The 24,290-nt window shown below is 42.5% G+C and overlaps 2 protein-coding genes across 3 annotated transcripts in view; one reads left to right on the top strand and one right to left on the bottom strand.

The window, feature by feature from the left end:
* Positions 1-12,180, bottom strand: part of Hcfc2 (host cell factor C2) — a 41,372-nt gene extending 29,192 nt beyond the window's left edge. Inside the window, exons 1-5 of the mRNA XM_021174907.2 lie at positions 11,887-12,180; positions 10,106-10,254; positions 8,579-8,739; positions 2,168-2,376; positions 1,336-1,420 (exon numbers count right to left, since the gene is read on the bottom strand). Of these exons, the coding sequence (XP_021030566.1) occupies positions 1,336-1,420; positions 2,168-2,376; positions 8,579-8,739; positions 10,106-10,254; positions 11,887-12,049 (767 nt within the window). The 5' untranslated portion in view covers positions 12,050-12,180. The remainder of the gene's footprint in view (positions 1-1,335; positions 1,421-2,167; positions 2,377-8,578; positions 8,740-10,105; positions 10,255-11,886) is intronic.
* Positions 12,181-21,054: 8,874 nt separating this feature from the next.
* Positions 21,055-24,290, top strand: part of Glt8d2 (glycosyltransferase 8 domain containing 2) — a 33,054-nt gene continuing 29,818 nt past the window's right edge. The window contains exon 1 of one of the 2 annotated variants that reach the window (XM_021174967.2): positions 21,055-21,254. In XM_021174967.2, coding sequence (XP_021030626.2) covers positions 21,088-21,254 — 167 coding nt within the window. In that variant the 5' untranslated portion in view covers positions 21,055-21,087. Of the gene's footprint in view, positions 21,438-24,290 lie in introns of both variants that reach the window. The other variant, XM_021174966.2, reaches the window with a different exon arrangement.

The following is a 24,290-nucleotide window of genomic DNA, read 5'->3' as shown; positions in this document are numbered from 1 at the left end:
ACACACCTGCGACCAGTGCTGTATAATCCAGTAAAGCATAAGCACACAGCTCTCTGCTTCTTGACAGCAGACACAGTGGCCTCCCCAAAATGATGGGCATCCCCTCAAACTGTGAGCAGAGCTGGCTCTTCCTTCCTAAGTTGCTCTTGTCAGGGGATTTTAATCACATCAACAAACAGTGGCTAAAACAGTGGCCAAAACCGGTGACATTGCACATAACTTGGGTCACTGCTATGACTTAACTTTAACAACTTTAAGGCTGGTGTGGCTATGAAGCCTGTATCCCCAACTGCATGGGAGGCTGTGGTGAAACCAGGCTTGAACAGGCCTGATGGTGCAGGCTTACAATTCGGCGTGAGGGAGGCTGAGGCAGGAAGATTACAAGTTTGAGGCTTGCCTGGGTAAGTCAATGAAACCTGCTCTTCAAATGAAAAAACAGAAAACAAAAAACAAAAAGTTTGGTAATGCAGCTCTGTGGTAAGACATTTATGAAATATGCGTAAAACTCTCAGTTCAAACTCCAGCACTGCTAAAACAGAGAAATAAGCTTAAACTTTCCCCAGCACCTAAAGGTTCTTGTCGGAACACAGTCCAGGAATTGAGCGGTGTGAGAACTGTGAGTGTGTGTGAGAAAACTCCAAGAAAACAACCAGAGTCTTGAGACTTGAGTTTCTTCAAAGCACACAACTTTCCTTGGGATGTGTGTTCATGCTTCTTCCAGGCGTAGTGAACATGTTACTTCAGCTGTTGTTGTTTTGCCACATGTGGCTTGTCCTTGTGATTGAACACTTACTCACGTGACCCAGAGTAAAGTTGGTTATTGCATGAGAATTTAGTTCACCTTGTTTTTAGACCTTGCTCTCCCAGGCTGACGTGGCCAATGAGAGAGAATTCTTTTCAAGACATATTTTATTTCATTAGTGTGGGTGTTTTGCATGCATGTGCGCATATGCATCACATATGTGCCTTGTGCCTGAGGAAGCCGGCAGAGGCATCTGATTCCCTGGGACTGGAGTTACTAATGGATGTGAACCACCATGTGGCTGCTGGGAATCTAACCACAGAGAGGACAAAGCAGCTTGCCGAAACCTGCTGATGGCCATGACACCCATACGAGGAAAGTCACAGAGAGGAAGCTAAGTAAGCATCAGAGACAGTACTGACAGGTAAGGGTGTGCAGGCGTTTCAGCTCCCACAGACAGATTACTTTTGCACATGGAGGCACTATTAAGTTTGGTAGTCTATTTTTAAGAAAGTAGCATCTTTACTTTTTTTGTATGAATCTTTTGAGTTGGTAAAAATAATAAAAACCAAAAAAACAAAAGAAAGCCATACTTGTTTCCTATAACACTGGCTGTATGAAGGCTTCGTGGAAGTGGTACTGTCCCTTTAGTTTCTGGTTTGGACCATGACATAGTTTCTAGAAATAAAAATAAGCAAGTCAGGAATTTGACCTAATAACAGCAAATCATCTCAATTTTACACACTTAAAAAATAGAACAAGAAAAGTATTTATCAAAATAAAACAAAAATGTTTCAAATCAAAATAAGTCAAAAATGTTTCAAATGTTTTAGATGAAATTCATCCGCATCACAAAAAACCTGCCAATCAGAAATCTATTTACAGTTGAATTTAACACTGATATTGGAAAGGTGTGCTTAATGCATCATTCATTTTGAGTTACAAACAGTATTTCTGATTTTAAAGTTTTAAATAAGAGCACAATTTATAAAAGAGACAACAATGAGAATCACATTTCCCATTGCTCACTTCTAGAATCCCTTCCCTCCAGGTTTCCCACTGGTTAGTGTGTGCTGTGAAAGCCATACTTCTGAAAGTAGAGAGGACAACCATACAAATGAGCAACCTAACCAGATACTTCTCTGCGTGACAGAGGGCACTACTGACAATTACAAAGAACAATAAGCACAAAGCTGGACCATTCTAGACAAACCAGAACTTAAGGCGATATTAAAGGAGGAACACTACTACCATAATTGTAAGAAATTTTGCTCAAAATAATTGACTATGTCTCAACTGTTCCTAAGACTATAAATGCTGACTAAAATCTTAGTGCAATTTGAAGAATATTTAAACAAAAAATTAAATACATTAAAACTGTTCCTTTACTAATCATAAGAAATTCCTGAGTCAAATTAAGATTACCTAAATCAAGCTGCCATAGGTCATCCAGACGAGCACCGCACATTCCACCAAAAACATACATCTTAGGACTCGCAGAGTCTTTTTTACAATAGATAATAGCAGTATGGGATTCTCTTGGAGAAGGCACAATGCCTTTGGTGGCTGGGATGCTCCAGCCCACAACACCAGAACCATGCTGTAGCTCCAACTCATAGAAATCATTTAAATACCTAGGATATCACAAAAGAAATTAAAACATTCACATGATATATGTTTTATTTGCTTTTTATTTTGATTCATAAATCTAACATATGCCAGCCACATTGTGGTGCATAGCTGTAATCTCAGTCCTCAGGAGTCTGAGGGAGGAAGATCATGGATTCCAGGTCAGTATGAACCACACAGAAACACCCTATCTCAAAAAAAAAAAAGGAAAGAAAAAGAAAAGGGGGCTTAAGAGATGGCTTAGCAGCTAAGAGCGCTCACTGCTCTGGCAGAAGACTAAGTAGGGTTGGTTCTTAGTGCTGACGCCTGGTGGCTATAACCACCTGGAAGTCCAGCTACAGAGGATCCGATGCCCCTCTCTTTCCTCTAAAGGCACCTACATGCACACAGTGCAATAAACTCACAAGAAAACACACACACACACACACACACACAGGTTTTTGAAAAGAAAAATGTCTTTCATATGCCTATTGTAAAAAAATTCACATAGTACAAAAAGGCACTAAGCAAGCAAAACTTCCAGATACTCACGTCATACACACTTAGGAACTCTACTACGTCCTGGAGCACTCGCTATGATTTAATAGTGAAGACACAAAACGTCTGGCCCATACTCTTGTCAATGACAACAGTGGTGGCTTTAAAACACAGTCCCAAACATCTGACATTCTTTCCTTCATGAGATGAGGTTCCTCTCCCCTTTACTTTAGGCTGGTCTGTGACGGCTCTGAACAAGATGTGCCAAGACTGGGTTGTAAAAAGCTAATACGTTCTCATTATAATACTGCTTTTGGAACTCTCAACCATCATCTAAAAAAGGCCATTTGAAGGTCTAGGTGTGCAGCTCAGGTGGTGGAGAGCATGGCCAGCATACAGGAAGCCCTGTGTCCAGTCTTCAGCAACGCACATCCCAAGCACAGTGACACATGCCTATAATCTCAGCAGTCACAAGGTACAACAGGGTGACCAGAAGTTCAAGGTTACTCTTAGCTACATAGTCCAAAGCCAGCCAGGGTTATATTTGAGATCCTGTCTCGAAAAAAAAAAAAAAAGCCATTTGTAGAGGCTTGTTAGGTGATAGCCCAGTTGAATCTCTCCTTCAGTTACCTCAGTTAACTATCAGATGTGGGGATGACCATTTAAGGTTTCTCACTAAAGGGTTTAGCCATGTCTTCTGTGCCCTAATCATCTTACTTACAGTGTCTGTGAACATGATACAAGTTACTATTTTGTATCATTAGTTTATTACACAGCACTAGATAACAGAACAGTTATTATGGACATGATTTTGGCAAACATTTGACACCACTGCTATCTGGAATAAGCACTGCTTCGCAGCTTTCTTGGCACACTATAAAATGTCATAGCAATATCCTAAACTGTGTCTTTAATTTAGAAACTGGCACTAACTTTGTTCTAACCAGCTTCTTTTCTTGAAAAACTTTCATTAATCTGTGACCTATTTTTAAATACATTTTTGTTTTCTCTGCAAATGCATGTACATGTGGTGCACATACATGTGGGCACATATATGTGTACATGCATAAACAAGAGAATGGCATTGGGTTCCCCCTCAATCACTCTCTGCCTCTTATAACTGAGGCAGTCTGTTCCTGAACCTGAAACTTGGTTTGTTTTGGCAAGAAAAACTCTTGACTAGAGTTTTTCTGTTTCTGCCTGCTATCAGCTGGAATTACATGGTATTTTTTATGTAGGTTCTGGACATCCAAACCCAAGGTTCTCCAACTGGCAAGACAAGAGCTTAGCCTGTTGAGCTATCTCCCAATTCCAAAATGTCACTTGTACCAATCCATTCAATTTGCTATTAATATTTTACTCAAGTACGAGGAGGGAAAGCAAAACATTTCTGATCAGAAGATTTCAAAGTTTAGGGGCTAGAGAGATGGCTCAATGGTTAAGAGCATACATTATTCTTCCAGGAAATGAATTCAGTTCCCAGCACCCCCATCTGGTGGCCCAGAAACACCTGTAACTCCAACTGCAGAGAGAGCCAACACGTCTGGCCTTACTGGGAATCCACACCCACACGCACAGGCCCACACATACACACCATATACACATAATTAAAAATAAATCGTTTAACCTACCACTCAGGAAGCAGAGGCAGGCGGATCTCTGAGTTCAAGGCCAGCCTGGGCTACAAAGCAAGTTCCAGGACAGCTAGGACAGATAAACTCTTTCTCAGGAAAAACAAAAATCTAAAAGAGGTATGCTGAGAAATTTAAGAGTGATGTTTCATGATGCCTGAAACTTCAAAGTATGAATGTGTGCATAGCAGCTGAGCACACATTGTGACAGCATGCTAGCAAGCTGGTGAGGAGCCCAGGGGTATTTTACTGTTCTAGCTTTTGTAAACTTCAACTGTTTCAAGTGGAACAAAGAAAAGAAACAATGAAGAGAAAACAAAAAACCAGAGCTGTAGCTTTATGTATTTCTTGGTGATGTTATATAATTATCAAAAAGCAAAAAAAATCCATGTGGCAATTATACCAACGATAATAGTAAAATACCAACTTATTCCCAAAATGACAAGATAATTTCCATTTAAGTGTGATAATTTTTGGACAGCTTAGGGAAACAGAATTGTCAGATATAACAGAGGAAAAAAAATAAATCAAAAGTAAATAAGTAAAAGGGAAAATAAAGAAGGCACTATATATGGAAAACATTTAGTAAACTAGTTCTTTAAAAGATCCATTCTAGGGCTGGACAGAGTTCAGCAGATAAGAACACTGGATGCTCTTCCAGAGGACCCACACAGAGCCTCACAACCAACTGGTCCAGGGAATCTGAAACACGCTTCTGGCTTCTACTTGTACCAAACACACATGTGCAGACATACATGCAGGCAAAACATCCAAACATGGGCTGGAGAGATGGCTTAATGGGTAAGAGCACTGACTGCTCTTCTGAGGGTCCTGAGTTCAAATCTCAGCAATCACATGGTGGCTCACAGCCATCCATAATGAGATCTGATGCCCTCTTCTGGTGTGTCTGAAAACAGCTACAGAGTACTTAAATATAATAAATAAATCTTTAAAAAAATCCAAACACATAAAATAATAAACAGTTTTTAAAGACCCACCCTAAGCAATATCAAAAGACACAACATAACTAAAAAAAATGAATGTACTTCACAGACAAAGATCAAAATTTTGTTTGTTTGCTTGTTTAGACAGGGTCTCACTATGTAGACCAGGCTGACCTCAAACTCACAAAATGTGACTGCTTCTGCTTCTCAGGGGCTATTATTAAAAGCATGGCCATCATACTCAGCTAAGATCAAATTTTAACGCAGAAGAATTTCACTGGTATGGCGTGTGTGTGTATGTATGTGTGTGTATAAATGTGTATATGCATATATATGTATATATATATATATATATATATATGTGTGTGTGTGTGTGTGTGTGTGTGTGTATGAAACATGTATCTACACACACACATGTATACCATGCTAGCAATGTTAATTCAGCAAACCATGAAATAATTTGGTAACAAAAAAGTGATGTGTAACTAGGTATTAGGAATAAATGCAGCTCACATTTCAAAGATTAATAATGGAATTTAAAAATGTATTAAAGAAACAGTACATTTATCATCACAGATGAATTTAAATTATTTTAAAGGAGAGAGAAATAAAGCTAAATAAAAATGGAAGTTTTTAAAAAAGTCTTTATTCTTATCAAAGACATATGCCAGGAACGGATACCAAATGCCATAATAAATGCCAGAAAGGTAAATATATCAATGAAACAGGATTAAATCTAATGGAGAAGTGAGCCAATGTTCTCTGTAAAGAGACAATAAACATTTTGGATTTGGGGGCCTAAAAATCTGGGTTTTTGTTTGTTTTTTGGTTTTTGATTTTGGTTTTTTGAGACAAGGTTTCTCTGTGAAGCCCTGGCTGTCCTGGAACTCACTCTGTAGACCAGGCTGGCCTCGAACTCAGAAATCCACCTGCCTTTGCCTCCCAAGTGCTGGAATTAAAGGAGTGCCCCACCACTGCCCAGCTAAAAATCTGTGAAACTATTCAATTCTGCTAAGGCTCTTTTGGGGGAGTGGTATTTTGGCAGTGCTGGGGACTGAACAGAACGGAACCGCTGTTTAACATAAAGGTAATCAAAGGCAATAATTAAATCAATGTTGGCATGACTGTATTCCAATAAAACTTTACTAACAAAAAGAATAAACAAGAGTGTTTGGCTTACAAAGTATAGCTTGTAAAACCAGAAATCTTAGAAAAGACATAGTTATTTAAGAATTACCATCCGGGCTGGAAAGATGGCTCAGCAGTTAAGAGAACTGGTTGCTCTTCCAGCAGGTCCTGAGTTCAATTCCCAGCAACCATGTGGTGGCCCACAACCATCTGTAATGAGATCTGATGCCCTCTTCTGTCATGTAAATTGAGCACTCATATATACATAAACATTAAAAAAAAATACAATCCACCAGGGTGGAGCTCCATCGCCGGGGTAGGATGCTTTCCTAGAATGAACAGTTGGTAGAATGAAGCCCTGGGTTCAATCCCTTGCACTGCACAAACCCAGTGCAGTTACATACAAGTGTAAATCCAGCAATTAGGAGATAGAAGCAAGAGGATATAAAATTCAAGGGTATCCTTAGCTACACATCAAGTTTGAGGCTAGCCTGGACTATATGCGACTCTGTTTCTAAAAAGATGACAAGAGTTGCTTGCTTCAGGACTGGGATTACTAGAACTTAACTAGGAAGAGGAGTAGAAAGCCTTGCAGTACTTACAAGAGTAATTACAAATACACAATAAAAAGAAAATGAATGTATTAGAAGGAATTAGAGAGCTATTATTCTTTATAATTTCTGTCTTCTTACCCAAGATATAGAATCACAAAATAGTAAAAGGAAATGTTGTCAAACTTAGAAAAACAAACTTGTTTAAAGCAAAGACCTAGAAAAAACTTATAACACACAGTTGGGGAGTGGTGGTGATCTCCTTTAATCCCAGAACTCACAGGTGAATCCCCTGTGAGTTAGAAGCCAGCCTGGCCTACAGAGTAAGTTCCAGGACAGCCAGGGCTATAAAGGCCAAACAGAGAAACCCTGTCTCAAAAAAAGCAACCAAATAAACAAAAACCAGAAATAAATATTTATAACATATGAAAGAAAATGTTTTCTTATTTAAAGAATGCTTACAGAGTCCAAAAGAAAAATTTTAATACTTGAAAATGATTAAAAAGAAATTATTTGGGGCTGGTAAGATGGCTCAGTGGTTAAAAGCAATGACTGCTCTTCTGAAGGTCCTGAGTTCAAATCCCAGCAACCACATGGTGGCTCACAACCATTGGTAATGAGATCCAACATCCTCTTCTGGTGCATCTGAAGACAGCTACAGTGTACCTACTTATAATGATAAATAAATCTTTAAAAAAAAGAAATTATTTCATCTAGGTTATAGACTGAAAGTCAATATACACAGTTGAATATATGCTATAGTCTAGCAATGAATATACAAACATGAAATTAAGAAATCAAACTCATTTATAATGCCATCCAAACAATTCTTGGAATTCAGCTAGGTTTGAAAAAGAAAAAGTTTGGCTGGGTATAGTGGCACATGCCTTTAATCCCAGCACTCGGGAAGCAGAGGCAAAAGGATCTCTGAGTTCTAGGCCAGCCTGGTCTACACAGGAAAGAAACAAAAGAGCATGTTAAAAAAAAAGTAATAGAAAGTTAAACAAATAGAAAAAGTAAAATAAAAATAAAAAGCAAGTACAAAGGAAAAGAGACAGTAAGTCCTTGTCTTGGAAAAAGAAGGGCAGCGTTTCCAGGTGTAATACAGCCTAACTGAATATATGAAATATGACAATGGCTTTCATTTAATAACCATATTTTATACCAACTTTTCAGATAAAACCAATTTTAAAATAGCCATGTTATTGTTTTGGTATAACCCACTTAATGTGAGTTATAGCTCAAGACATACAAAGATATTGGCATAAACAATTATACAAGTATCAATTTAATAAGATTATTTCTGACTAGAAAATGTTTGAAAATTATTCCCTAGGGACTAAAAACCATAAACACATAAAAAACATGTTTATTGTTAGTTTCAAATATAAAATCTAAATTTAAGCCTTACAGTAACTAAAGATAAAATATTTTAACCTAAATATAAAATAAGACTTGGTCTACAAGAGAGCGTACCTGGGGACATTATTATTGGAATCTTCACTTTCATTTGCCAAACCACCAAACAAATAGCATCTGTTACCATATAAAGAGAAGCTATGTCCAAGCCGCGGACAAGGAGGGAAACCAGAAGGAGGGGGCTGGGGTTTCACTTTTTTCCATAACCAACGACTTGCCTAAAAAAGAACATATTCATATAAAAGCAGGAAACATTTCTATTTCTATACTTTCAACAGTGAAACACCATACGAATACATCTGACTCTCACCAGAAGATCCAATAAGCTCCTCTGGGGACAAATGACAAAAAAGTATCTACCTTGTGATTTATATGTTGAAACAAGGTCTCACTGTGTAGCCCTTCCTGTCCTGAAACTCACTGTGTAGACCAGGCCGCCAACTTAAGAGCTCTGCCTGTCTCTTCCTCCCAAGTGCTGGAATTAAAGGTATGCATCAGACTCAAGAGAAGTGGCTGACTTCTGAGAGTAAAATGTATGTCCGAGTAAGGCTGGCTATGGTAATCCCAGAATTTGTAAGGCAAGAGGATCAGGAGTTGAAAGCTAACCTTGGCTACTGAGTGAATTTAAGGGCAGCCTGGACTAGGTGAGATTTGTCTCACAAAGCTGTAAGTATATATGTAGGTATATGTGTATATGTGTTAATCGACATTCAGACTAATCTTCTATAAGTTTATAATAATTATTATTATTAGTAGTAAGTACTATCACTTCTAATTTTTTCCAAGCAAAAAGAATTTAAGTATTTGTATGTAGAACTTTAAGAATAGAAGCAATTCATAAAAACTTACTTTTAGATATTAGATAAACCATGAATGCTAAATAACCTTTAAGTAAACAAAACTCATTTAACAAAACCAAACTCCAAAATGTATTCTTTTAGCCAAGAGAATCTTCTCTATTTTAAATGATCTGAAATGGTTGCTTGCTTGGAAATAAGTACAACCCATTCACATATGTCAAGTGGTAGATACGCTCATGATCATGGATGGTCCTTGGAACATAGCAAGATTAGTCAACAAAGACTGACTGATTTAACAAGCAAGTCAAACTTAGAAATCCCAGGTCAAACTGTCCCCTCTCTCTGCATGACTACAGAGGATAGTTCCCACTGTTAAAGGAAACCATTCCTTTCATACCGAGACACTGTTTTCAAAGCACAGTCTAGGTGGTAGAAACGCTAATGTCCAGGCGCCACCACAGACAATACTGATTTCAAACACCTAGGGGCAGGCTCCAGCAATCTGCTGTCATCAGTTGGGAGGTGCTTGTGTTGTAGGCTAAAGGACAACTGTGTCAAAGAGCTGGTGAAGGCTAGATACCCTTATGCTATAAATGTCATACCACACCTATGACAAGACAGCAAATATTTTGACTTGTCAGTAGAAGTGGAAACATTTTCTTTGAAGCTATAAAACGCAGAGCATCTGTTTCTGTCACTGTACTAATATTTGTCATCTCTTTAAAAACCATGACAATTTCATTAGCTCTTCACACTGAAAACAATAAATGTAAGATATACTTACTTGTAACTCATATAATTCATTGCTGTATCTTCCATATTCAACCATTCCCCCAAACACTAGGATTCTAGTCCCATCACAGACAAATCCATGGGCTGCACAGCCTGGAGGGATGTCTCCTCTAACAGCTGGTAGGAACCACTGGTTTGTAACTAATTGAAAAATAAAAAAAATAAATTATAACAAATGAGTTACCACACTCCATGAGTGATAAATATATTAGTCAAAGGATCTATACATATAATCAAAGTATATGTGTATATATACATGCTTATATAATAATACATACATACATACATGCATATCCATCCTTTATTCCAACAGTTCTCAATTGGGGACTATTTTGCTCCCCCAAGAATACTGATTTTACAATGTCTAAAATCATATTTAGTTGTCACAACTGGGATAGAGGTGTAACTACCAAGCCATGGCTTGAGCCTGAGGATGCCAGCACACATCTCACAACATACAAGGTAGTATCCACAGCCAAAAATCACTAGTCCCAAAATGTTATGCTGCTGCTGAAAACCCAGATCTGGGGCAGGCACTGGTGGCACATGCCTTCAATCCGAGTAAAGCACTTGGGAGGCAGATGGGCTGATTGATCTCTGAGTTCGAGGCCAGTCTGGACTACAGAGCTAGTCTTCGGACAGCCAGGGCTACACAGAGAAACCCTGTATTGAAAAAAGAAAAGAAAACCTGTTCGGCATCATTGTACTCTTAAAAAAAAAAATCCTGGTGAGTGTCACCCCCACTAAAGAAGTGGAAAACCTGCGATTTAGAAAGACTTGGTAACTTTAATGCTGATTTAGAACAACTGCCAAAGCAAGATTCAAAACAGACCCAATTTCTTCTAAGCCCAGGGTATTTACACTATACCAAATCAAACATCTTTAAAACTTTTTCTGTTGGAGTACTGAGGAGAGTCAAAACTAACAAAATTTCTCCTACTGTTTTTAGCTTTTAGAGGACTACTGTGATCAAGTTGTTTCATCAAAGTTGTAGGTTGTTGAACTATATCGACACCAAATTCAGTAACTAGTCTTAACTAGTTTCCTATGATTGCTAGACCACTTGTAAGTGGAGAAAATATACTTTCAACCAGCTCGGAGGTCAAGACCTGCCTCCTTGACAAGCGACACTTCCGAGCCGTGCAGCGGTGCCTTAGCTATGACAGTCCCCTTTGCGAGGACCAGCCCGGAAGGGCAGAGCATATACATCTACAGACATCGGCTAAGCAGGGACCAGTCCGAGTTCACCCACAACTCCCTCCGCCGCGAGTTTAGAGAACTGTCGAGCGAGAAAGTCTTGCGGGCTTCCGCCCGGTACTAAGTGTACCTACGCTAAAGAGCCAGCCAGGAGAGCCTCCCCGCCCCTCGACTCTCCACGTTCCAAGAAGGGGGCTGGGGGGGAAGGCAAAGACCACCGAGGCCCGGCGTGGGGTGGGTTTTGTTCTTGACACTGGCGGGATCTCCGCCCCTTAAGTGACCGGCCCTGGGGGAGAGGCCCAGCCCGTGGAACCCGCCGTCTCGGGTCCACAGGGAGGGATGGGCCGGGGTGTCTCGATGTCTACTGGTGGAGTCACGTCCAGCCCGCGGAACCGTAAGCACCGAGCCGCCTTCCAACACGTTGCGAGCTCGGGCTGCAGACCCAGCCGATCTTTCCCCGCCGCCTGCCCGGCTGGGAAAGCGGCGACCCAGCGGTGACAGCTGTCAGGCCCGCGTCCGCCGCGCCTCCCCTCCCCCTCCGCGGTCCCGAGGCGGGGTCGCCGAGCCGCCGCCTACCGGTATTGTAGACGTGCAGCTCGTCCGCGATGCCCTCGTTGCCCCCGCCGAAGATGATCATCAGCTCCCGGATGGCCACGGCTCGGTGTCCGTGCCGGGCGCGGGGTACCGGCCCGGTGAAGGAGGAAACCCGCCTCCAGTTGAGGAGGCTGGGAGCCGCCATCTTCCCAACCCCCGCCCCTCGGCCCACAATGCCCCGCGCGCCACGGGCTCCACGGCTCGTGGGGAGGACGAGCGCCGCCTCCAGCTGTGCGCGGGAGGCCCGGCACGTGACCCGAGGGCCCCGCCCCCCAGCCCGTGGCGACGTGGCCCTCGGGGCTCCGCCAAGATGGAGCCCCTCCCGCCAACCCTGCCAACCCTCCTCTCTGTGGCTTTCAGTGGGGTGTTCGGGGAGGAGGTACAGCTTTGTCCTTTAGGTCCACTTGGAGCATCTTCCGTGTAGGAGCGTCACGCCCTGGAAACTGTTATCACAGGCACTGGATAAGAGCTGCCATGTAGGTCCCAAGTGATGAGAGCACAGGGAACGCCTAAGGCAAATCTGTCATCTCAAAGGAGGGTTTCCCAGACTGCAGGACAAGGACATGGACACGGTGGCTAAGTGCAGGGGCTGAGCACGGCTCAGATTTGGAGGTGACAGGCCTAGACAGCAAAAGATAACCCCAAAGGTGATTTTCGGTTCATTTAGGTGTATTAGTTTTGTTGCTGTGAAAAAAAAAAAAAAACTCCTGACAAAAACCTTTGAAGGACAGAAGGGTTTGTTTCCCCTCACCGAGAAGCCCATCATAATGAAGGGCTGGAAATGGCTGGTGGAATTTCATCTGCAGAGAGCCACGGATGCTGGAACCGGCCTTATTATTTAGTCCAGGATGGCAGCCCAGTTTATTTCTACCTTAATTTATTTCAACCTTACATCTATTCCCACCTTAATTAATCTGATCTAGATAACCTCATAGGCCTGCCCACAGGCTTGTCTCCCAAGTAAGTTTAGATAGTGTCAAATCAGCAATATCGACCATCACAGCAGGTCATTATTTTCATGCGGAGGCTTCTTTTTATAGTATTAGACAAAAAGACTAAGGGGGAAACCCTTAAAAGTTGCAAACTCAGTGTTAATTTGGAAAGAGTCTGTTTTGTAGGCCTGCTATATCAAAGTGCCACAAACCTTGTGCCTTGAAAGAGTTGAATGGCACTCAGGAGTAAGAGTTTGAGGCCAGCCTGGCCTACATGGTGAACTCTAAACAGCCAGGGCTAAATGGAGAGACCCTGTATCAAAACAAAAACAAAACTGGGTTTGATTTCCAGCACCTACATAGCTGCTTACAATGGTCTGGAACCCTCTGTTCTGGGGGATCTACACCCTCTTCTGGCCACCACAGGTACCAGGCATATCTGTAGTTCATAGATATACCTGCTGGCAATGCACCTGTACTCATCAAAGAAAATCTTAAAAAAGAATACACACATTAGAATTGTCTCACAGTTGGAGAGAAAGTCTGAACAGAACACCAATGTAGGTAACGCGTGAAGGAAAGGTTGGACAGGGTAGAGAAGGAGGGTGAGCTGTACCCCTAAGAAACCAGCATTTAAAAGGTTATAACAGAAGGCAAAAGGGAACTGGGGACTTGTTCTATGGGTTTGGCTTTGAAAACCACTTCCACCTTTATGAACCTCCCTTCGCCTGTGGCTTCTTCTAAATATCAGTCCTCGCCAAGTTCCCTTTTGACCTCTTAGGCTATTAGTGTTCCATTTCCTTTAGAAGCCACACAGAGTTCACTGTAGGAGGAGGAAGTGTTGGATTTGCAAATTAGGAGGTTGCTATTGGCCTAGAGTTAAACACTTTCAGTGGAGGAGGAGAGGCCAGAGAGAGCCAAAGAATGAGTGGGGGAGGAGATGCAGAGAGCAGTCTATTGTTCTTTGGAGTTGTTGCCATGGAAGCAAGAACCTGTGCCATTCTCAGGCTACACCTCGCACATAGTTGTCATTCAGTAAAATAATTTCTATCATCTTTATATATTACTACTGCTTCCAATCCTACTCCTTAGCTACAGAGCATTGAAGAGCCAGTTGTAGAGCAAGACACCAGTGCCCAAGGGTGGCAGACCTCTGAGAGCTATGGGCAAGGTCTCGGTTGAGGACTCTGGGGAAGACTAGTGGATGAGCTCAATAACAGATGGTCTAATCAGGCACTGTTCTCAAGATGAGAGAGGCAGACAGTAGCAGGGACGTCTATTTACAGATCAGAGGGCTCTGGCCATGGTTCTTAGCTAAAGCTGTAGCCAGGGCATGGAGAAAAGCAAGGTGGGGCTCTAGGCCATGTGGGAATCTAACCGTGCTACCAGAACAGAGATTTTAGACTCAAGAGCCAAGGAAGAAAACTAGTTACAGCAGGTGGGAGACAGGAAACCCAGTGCCAGGACTTGGGTGCACAAGCCTTTGTTGCCCTTTATCAGGTAGGAGAAAGAGCCAGAGCACTGAAGCTTAAGCTGCCAAGAACATAACCCACAACTGAGGTCCATCAAGCAAGAGGGATTGAGGGATGGCTGTCATTTCCACCTCCTGTGTGGGATCTTGGAGGCCAGCCATGAGAGACAAAGGGGGAAAAAAAACCCTATCAGCTTGACCCAGTCTAGTGACTCATCAGCTACTACAACATATTTCCTTCCTTCATTGACCTTAGTAGATATTATCTGAAGACAATGTCTCTCCCTCAACCATTAACTGCCAGCAGCTCCTAAGGAAGGGGTGGTCTTCAGGATCCTCTAACCCCCCCCCCCCCACAATCTGTAAAGGCACACTGCTAGGTCCACTTTTATGCAGGTGTAACTGCAGCTTCTGTGAGTTCAAAGGCCCCCTCCCCCAATCATGAAGCAACCCTAATTAAATTCAGTGGGAGACACAAGATAAGAAAATAGAAGAGAGTCTAGTTGGCAAGAAGGAATGGTTCAGTGATGCAAGAGAGAGACAAGAAGGTAATGGGGTACGCCCATCATCAAAACAAATCCAGGTATGAAACTGCCAAAAATCATGAGTCGAGAAAAATAGGGATATTTCCTAAGGCATTTTAAACAGACTCACCAAAGCCTGATCCAGTCAGCAAGAGGAAATGAGAGCTGGCCTTTAACTAAATGAATCGTGACTCAGACACATAGTTTAATGATAAATGGCACCACAGATTAAAAGTGGACATGAGGGCAGATGTTATCATGTTTAGCCGTGAGCCTATGTCCTGAGATAAATGTATCATTAAGTAAATGGTGTGAAGTGATATCACGGTATGATAGATACTATAGAGAATTCATGAGCATGTCTAATGATATAGCCTATAATGTGCCTGGGCTATATAGTATACACTATTTATTACAATGATGATTATTGTTTTATTTTTAAAAGATTTTTAGAAATTATTTTTAAGTGTGTGTGTGTGTGACACATATGGGTATGCGTGTGTGTGTGTGTGTGTGTGTGTATGTGTGTGCAGGAAACCTCGATAAAATGCCAGAAAAGAACATCAGATTCCCTGGAGTTAGAATTCTAGGTGGTTGTAGCTGTCAACGAGAGTCCTGGGAATCAAACTCTGGTCTCTGTAAGAGCAAGAAGTGCTCAGATCATTGACCAATCTCTCCAGTCCACTGATGTTCTTTTTAAACTTCAGGTTTTTTGTTTGATTTTCATTAATCCATTTATTTATTCACCGTATATCCCAGTCGCAGGCCTCTTCTCCTCCCAGTCCCTCCTCCCCTCCCTCCTCCTCTTCTCCTCTGAGAAGGGGGAGGATCCCCATGGGTATCTGCCCACCCTGGCACATCAAGTCATGCAGGACTAGGTACATCCTTTCCCACTGAGGCCAGACAAGTCAGCCTAGTTAGGGGAACAGGACCCACAGTCAGGGTAAGACCCTGCTTCAGTTATTGGGGATCCACAGGAAGATTAAGCTGCACATCTGCTACATATGTGCTGGGTTCTAGGTCCAGCCCATGCTTGCTCTTTGGTTGGTGGTTCAGTCTCTGTGAGCCCCAAGGGTCCAGGTGAGTTGACTCTGTTGGTCTTCCTCTGGAGTTCCTGTCCTCTCAGGCCCCTCAATCCTTCCCCCAACTCTTCCACAAGACTCCCCAAGCTCCATCTAATGTTTGGCTGTGGGTCTCTGCATCTGTTCCCATTGGCTGCTGGGTGGAGCCTCTCAGAGGACAGTTATTCTGTTTGCATGCATAGCAGAGTATCACTGATAGAGTAAGGGATTGGTTGGCCATCTAACCCTCCATCTTTGTCCCTGCACATCTTGCAAGCAGGACACATTTTGTGGGTGGGCTGCTGTTCTTGTGCCTCCACTGGGAGTCATGCCTGCCTATAGGAGGTTTCCACTTCAGGCTCCATATCCCTCACTGCTAGGAGTCTCAACTAGAGTCACTCTCATAGACTTCCTGGTACCTCCCCAAAGCCCTCACCCCATCCCAGGTCTCTAGTGTGTCATTGAGTGCCCTCCATAGCTGATTTCTGTTCCCCCCCCTGCTCTCCCCACGCTTGATCACCCTGCCCCATTCCCCTCCCCATCCTCTCTTCCACTCAGTTCCCTCTCTCCATCCACCTCTGATGTCTATTTTATTCCTCCTTCTGAGAAAGATTAAAGCATCCTCCCTTGGGCCTCCCTTGTACTTGGCTTTTTGGGGTCTGTGAATTGTAGTGTGGGTATCCTGTATTTTATGACTAATATCAGGAGCCTTTGGGCTAAGGACTGTAATGGCTCCCAGCTCTTGCCACCCCCAGGATGCTGTGCTATTGTTTCACTTTATGTCCTTATCTCCAACAACACTTTCAAACAGTGTCCTTCTTAATTAATTCATTCCTTTATATTTATTTACTTATTTGTTTTGAGATGGGGGTCTCCCTGTGTAGCCCTGGCTGTCCTAGAATTAATTTCATAGACCAGGCTGGCCTTGAACTCACAGAAATCAGCCTGCCTCTGCCTCTGCCTCTGCTTCTGCCTGCTGAGTGCTGGGATTAAAGATGCTCTACCACGTAGTGCATACAGCCCCTTTTAAAACTCTCCCCCTAGTTTGTAGTGAGCTGTCTGTGTGCTGTAAGGACTTTAACCTATTTAATTGTAATCTCTTCATACAGCCATCTGCAGAAACACAGTGTGGGCCTTTGATCCTCAGAAAGAAGTGGCTACTCTGCTTCCAACATCAAGGTTGGATTTCAGACAGGAAAAAAGAGCAAGGCTCCAAATGGTCCTTTGACAGAAAAATGGGAGCTTTCTAGGAAGTTCCAGACAGTAGCCTTCCACTTGCATGCCTCCTTCAGCTGCAGGAACTGCAGAGGCATTGTATCTACAGACATTGCTGTCCAGGTAAGAGAGTCGTAGTATTTCTACCAGAGGAATAAAGTATAGAAGGACTCAATCATGAGGCCGCAAGCAAAGGGCTAGTTTTCACATTTGTACAAAGTTACACATAACTTACTGTCATAATTCTTCTCCTATTTCATACCTTAGGATTTCTTTATTCAATATTAATAATAAAATTGGTACATGCACTATGGAACATAGTATGGTTATTCCTCAAAAAAATAAAAAATACAGAGGACTGGCAAGATGTCTCAATGGGTAAGGGAGCCTGCTGCTAAGGTTGAGGGCAGGATTTAATACCTAGAACCCACATGATGGAAGGAAAAAACTGACTCCCAAAAGTTACCTGATGATGTCCACATGTTCATTGTAAGATGCATGGTCATGTGCACTCACACACACACACACACACACACACACACACACACACACACACACAAAATTACAGTATAATCCAGCAACTCCAATTTCTTGGTATACATCCAAAAGGAATGAAATCAGTAAGTCGATGAAACGCCTGTTTTGGTTTTGGTTCTGGTTGTGAACTGAGTGCTTCACATCCATTAGTCTTTCACTTAGCCCAGCCCATGCAGAGAGACCTGTGCTCCTATCCTCACTGAATACTGCTCACAATAACTCAGCTCTGGAAACCACCTAAGTGTCCAGTAATGAATGACTGGACACGGAAATCATGGCACATGTGTATAATGGACGATTTCTCAGGCAGACAAAGAAGACCCTGGCATTTGGAACAATCTGGTTGAAACTTAACAATCTGCCAAGTCAAATAACCCAGACAAAGAAAGGAAAATACTGTAAGTGCTTATGTAAAGAATCTAAAAATGTTGAACTTAAAGAAACTGAGAGTAGAATAATGTTTGCCAGGGACGGGATCAGGAGGGTAGGGAAAATGGGTAGCTATTTGTCAGAGGGTATAAACTTACAGCTGTAAGATGATCATACTCACAGGGCCAGGGAGCAGGATATAAAATGAACATGTTACTCTGGGAATCTAATGTACAACATATATGTTGATGTGTTAACTTGACTTGGAATCATTACACAGTTTGTGTGTGTGTGTATCACATCATGATGATATATAGCTTGAACAGATTAATTTTTATCAATTAACTATTAAATATAAAGCTATTATTAAATTAATTAAATATTATTTTTAAACTTCTATTTAAATATTATTTGAAAGCACCAGGAATACTTGTTTCCATTTATTGGGGCTTTTCTGAGTATTTTAACATGCATAATGGAGTTTCTCTTCCTTTTCTTTTCTTTTCTTTTCTTTTCTTTTCTTTTCTTTTCTTTTCTTTTCTTTTCTTTTCTTTCTTTTTTCTTTTCTTTTCTTTTCTTTTTTTTTTTTGAGATAGGGTTTCTCTGTGTAGCCCTGGCTGTCCTGGAACTCAATCTGTAGACCAGGCTGGCCTCCACCTCAAAAATTCATCTGCCTCTCTGCTTCCAGAGTGCTGGAGTTAAAGGTTTGTGTCGCCACTGCTCAGGAGAGACTTTTTAAAAAGCTCTTACTTTAACTGACCAGACCAGATCTTTATGCCCTGGAACCCAGCCACCACCACCTGGCATGTATGATACATTTTCACCTTGGTTCTGTTAGGCCTCTTCTAGCAGAACTCCTAATAGATGGAGAGACTAAAGACCTGCAATAGTAAATAAATCTAACAGCTGAGCTCCAGTGTACCCTTGCACCATTGAGGTGTCACAGACAGCCTGAGTTTCTTTCTCTTCTCATTACATCATAAGGAGGAGGAATCCACCATACAAGATGGAAATGCTGGTCATAGATAAGAAACCTCTTGTGTCCTCAAGGCATGGCAGGAATAGGAGAGAAAGGGACTGGGAGTCATACATTAGGGACCAGAGGAAAGGGTCCGAAAATAATGACCAGAGAGATTTCAGTTAATATGAGAAGTAGGTCCTATGAAAACAGTTGCTATTTCAGTCTTGAAACTCACTTTTGAGTGCTAATCATCCACTTATCCAATAGTAGAATAATTCAATGCCAGGCATCCTCCTGAGTAGATGAGAGGTACAGATGAGGTGATCTTGGGAATGAACTGAACTGAACAGGCATCAGCCTACAGTCCTGTCTGTGGTACTGCCTTGGGACGTGTCTGAGGGACCACTCTACCACATCTGATATCCTCATGAGTGGGCAATGCGGCTCCCAGAAGGCATGGTTATCAAATGAAAGTCCCAGGCATGCGATACCACCCTATGAGTCAATGGTTAGGGGAGGCCAGAGTCTCCCCAAACGATACGAACTATGACAACTGCATTGAGTGCTAAGCGCTAATCTGGACTCTATATCACTCTTCGTCTCTACTCGAGGCTCAAGGAATATCACAGAAGAGAAGGCTGAAAGAATTTAAAACTTGGAGAATTGTGGCCATGGTTAAGAGCACTTGCTGCTCTTTCAGAGGACCCAAATTTGGCTGGAATCTGAAAGGTAGAGCAAAATTTAGCTTACCTAAGACACTGAGAACAAAATGAAGCAGAAGGTATGAATCTGTTTTATCAATGTTCAAAGTTCCATGTGATTGGAAGGTATTCAGAATGCTTTTCTTCTCCAACTCCAACCTCAGGAACATTGATATCCAGTCCAGTAGTCACCAGCCATTCGGCTTAGGGGTACTTAGACACGGTTAGTACAGCTGGGTGATTGAATCTGAAATTTTATTAAATTTTCATTAATTCGAATAAAAAAATGAGTAGTACCGTCAGGTGCTAGAACTATCTAAGTATATTTAATACAACCTGGATATGTGACTTCACCTGGGGACTAAACACATGGCCCTGTCCATACTGGACAGGTGTTCTGCCTGGTCCTCTTTTTACTTCTCGGTTTGAGTGACTAAGTTATCCATGCTGGCCTCAAACTCACACTGCATCCATCCCCAGATGTCCGAGAGAATGCAGTCCTCCTGCTCCTCCTGCTCCAGTCTCCCAGCAGTTGAGATTCCAGGCCCACACTGCCAAGTTAAGTTTGTGAAATCTAAATGCATATTAGGAAGTTTAATGCTGGAGTAAGATTTGTTGCAAATGCAAAATCCACACTAGATTTCAAAGACTTAGTAAGAAAAAAATTAAAGAATACAAAAAGTCTTTTGCATATCTTATACTTGTTAGTCAAAATAATATTTTGTGTGCACTGGGTAAAATAAAATACATCATTGTATACATTTATTAATGTGGATAGTGTCTTAAAAAAAAACACATTGGTTTGTTTGTTTTTGTTTGAGGGAAGGTCTCAAGTAGCTAGTGCTAGCCCACCACTGCCTCTCTCTCCAAAGTGCTAGAATTATAGGCTTGCCACACACCATGGCAGCTATTGAGGGCGTCTTGGAAATTTAAAGTTACAGTGTGATTTGCATCATATTTATGAAGGAAGCGACTGCTTGTGATGGAGGCAGCCAGCGAGGAATTCCTTATGAAAGTTAGAGAGAAGCCATTGTGGAATATGTTCCATGATTCTGGGCAAAGCTCTGGTACCATTCCTACACTTCTGGGGATCAACTGCAAAACCACAGGACAGCAGTATTGCCACGAAGTCTGCCCCCTGACTGATGCCTCTCCCCTCCAGAGGAAACACCCCACCTGGAAACTTCTGTCTTTATCACAACCTCAATAGAAGACTATGGTTGTCTGAGACATGATTTGCCATGGTAACATGTCAACATACAGGAGATTTCAAAGATTCTCAGCAAGAACCCGACTGAAATTAGAAATTTACACTAGACGCATGACGGTATAAATTCACTTTCCAAACATTTGTTCTTCCCTAGGTTTGCAGCTTTTACTCAGGAACAGCCCTGTTTTGCTGAGAGTTTCACATGCAGACTGCAAGAGAAAGCCGAGAGAGGAAGTCTGCCCTGCCTTCACGAAGAGCACATCTGGAAGCGGTTCAGGAGCAGCCTCTGCCTGCACAAGGCTTGGGTTCCCAGAAGCTGAAGGAGTGGAAGAAACCCGAGCCATTCAGGCAACGCAAGCGCAAGCGGAGGTGGGTGTGGACGGCTGAGGCACATTCAGGGCTCGCAAGCCATTTGGGATTTCCAATGGGATCTGGGAAGCAGCTGAAGCAACAGGCAGCTTAGTGGTCCCGCGAGGCCAGCCGCAGTTTGAATGCTCAGCTCTGCAGCGGTTCTGGACCAAGTTGCCCAAAGCCTACCCTCACATCCATCAGGTAAATACAGCAATTACAAGCAAGATAATCTTTCCATTTCACCCTTTCTGTCTACAACTCTTGTTTATTTTGCTGTGAACTCAGTCACTCGGAGGAGGCAGACTGCCCCCTTCACAGCCTCAGCCTCCAGAAGTTTGTAATGTAACATCATAAAGAACCTTTCTATTGCAGCAAACCCAAGACGCTCACTGTAACAGCTTTTCACATTTGGCTATTTTTGCAGAGCAGAGGCTAGCCCTATTCTCCCATCTCTGCCCTAACGGTGATTTGTTTGTTCGTTTGCATTGGATTTTAAGTTGCATTGGGGATCAGGAGTTAGACATGACAGAGATCAGCGTTCACATTTAATGTGAGTCTGTTTCTGAGCCAAAATGACATAACTGTGTTATGATTCATGTTTTTGGAATCTGTTCCGAGAAACTCTCCATACCCAATAAGAGAACTGGCAGTTAATTCTGTGGTTTTGTTGTGGTATGGGAGTCACAGTGTTTGATTTAGCATTCAAAGATGCAGGATGTTTGTCCTATGCAGCCTGCTGGCCAATAGGACGCTGGTGGGTTGGTTTTGCCTTTTATTTTCTTCTCGAAATGTTTTGGTATTGCACTTCTTTGCAATATCCTTTTGGTATTACATAATGGAATTCTAGTTCTCCCTCTGATACAGCTAACAACAGAGCTGTGCCCTACAGTAATGAAAGTGTGGGCTGTGTGCCACCTGGGAAGACTTTCATAAGCCTGATTCTGGTCATATCTCATCCATGTGCCTACATTTCCCTATCTGCAAAATGGAAATAAAGTGATACAATGTAACATGTGATACACAGATACAAAGTAAATGTGACACACAGGGCCAGCTTCCCTGACAATGCTGATAATGACAATGAAGGTCACAGAAGTGACACATGCTGAACTGGACAGGTCCCTGCCCCGGACATTCTGATGTTTCGAGTGTTCCTCATCTCCCAATATGTCTTTTCCCCAGGACCCTGCTTTCTTCATCCTTCCACAATAATACCTAACCCCTCCATCTCTCTCTCTCTCTCTCTCTCTCTCTCTCTCTCTCTCTCTCTCTCTCTTTCTCTCTCTCTCATCTCTGCTCTTCATCCTCCTCTCTCAAAGGCATGTTCACTAAGCCACCGTTTTCATTCCTCATTCCCAAGAAACATCATTCTCTTATTGCTTCCTTGATGTCAGAATATTTCAAAGGATGTTTAAGAGGATGTAGTCCCACTGGAGAAGGAGCTCCAAGCCCCTTCAGACAGAGCATAAAGTAGAAAAACACTTTAAAGGTCCTGAGAAATGTCTCAACAAAGAATGCCACTTAAGGACATTTTAGCATGTGGCAGTTACCAAACTTGAGTCATTTTATCACATACATGAACGTAGCTTGGCACATGCTCTGGTACTCGCTGTTCTGACCACACTTGTTTTCATTTTGGCTCCTTTATGAAATCCTATTTGATAGCACTTCTGGTGAGCAGCCACGAGGGTGCTGTGTTCTTCCTCTAAATGCTATGTCTGTGGTTCCACAAGTTCAAGCGCTTAGGACTTGATCCTTATGTCAGTTTGGGGAGATGGTATAGAAGCTTTAGGGGTGACGGTGCCCTATGGGAGACATTCACAGCACTCGAGGTATCTCTTGTTCAGTTACACTGCTCATGACATTTCTCCTAGTGCATTAAGCATAGTCTTTAATGTTGAAATCATTCAACAGCAGCTTGTGGGCAGCTGTGTCTTTATTTCCCTCTTACCTTTGGACAACCAGGTCTTTCCCAGCACCATGGCAGATCTGACTAATCAATAATTATCTCTACTCTTCTAAAGTAAGAGCCTGGTGGTAGCTTTAGATTTCTCCTTGTCAATCCCCAAATCCTCTATCAACTGATTGGCATTGACATGTAAAATAAATCTTTGGGGCTCTGAATTTTGAGGTATTTTCCTTCCCACTTTTGTCTTTTCTTCCTAGACAGAGCTAATCTACCCTTGGCCACTGCCTGGTCTGAAAGAACTCTTCTCAGGTCTTCCCAGGAACTGCTAAGGCAGCTGTCCATGCACCATCCCCAGGGCTGGGGGCTTTGAACATACGCCATTGTTTCTCAGGTCTAGCCTAGCTCTCTGTGCTCTACTTTATGTCCTAGTCAAGGCCTGAGGCCCTCTGTCTTCTTGCTTCTCTTGAAGCTGCCACTGTTCAGGACTTTGCCTTGGGAGTTCTTCGGTCCATCATTGACATTTGATACCTCCCAAAGCTGCCTCCAGCTGTAATGAAGACAGGATGACAAGCTTTTCTACACTGGATGATTATTGATTGTTATCATACTGAAAACATGACTCAGATGTCATCCAGCTTGGAAAAGCTGTGGGTCTTCCTGTCCAGAGCCTCTCTTTGCCTTCATCCTTGGAATGGGACCACTGGCTCATCTGTAATGGGCTGACTCCTTTGTCTCCAGAGACAAGCAAAGTAACAAGAGCTGCTCATTCCAACTATCTTTAAGAAAGGACAGGCAGACCCATCAGGGAGTCACAGTCCTGCCCTCAGTCATCACAGGTGTAGGTACAGCACCCAGGACACAGGCACAACACAATTTTAGAAACAGTATGGAGGCTGGGGTTGGGGGTTCATGCCTTTAATCCCAGAACCCAGAAGGTACAGGCAGGGAGATCTGTGTGAATCTGAGGCAACCTGGTCTACAGAGTGAGTTTTTTGAACTGGAAACATTCAAGATCGGGGTTAGATATATGAGTCAGTGGTTAAGAGCACTGTCTCTTCTTCCAGAGGTTCTGAGTTCAATTCCCAGCAACCACAAGGTGACTGTAATGGGATCTGATACCCTCTTCTGCCATACAGGTGTACATA

This window comes from Mus caroli, chromosome 10, assembly GCF_900094665.2.
Source record: "Mus caroli chromosome 10, CAROLI_EIJ_v1.1, whole genome shotgun sequence".
NCBI lineage: Eukaryota > Metazoa > Chordata > Mammalia > Rodentia > Muridae > Mus > Mus caroli.
Note: the sequence above shows the minus strand (reverse complement) of the source record. Positions and strands in the feature narration are given on the sequence as shown.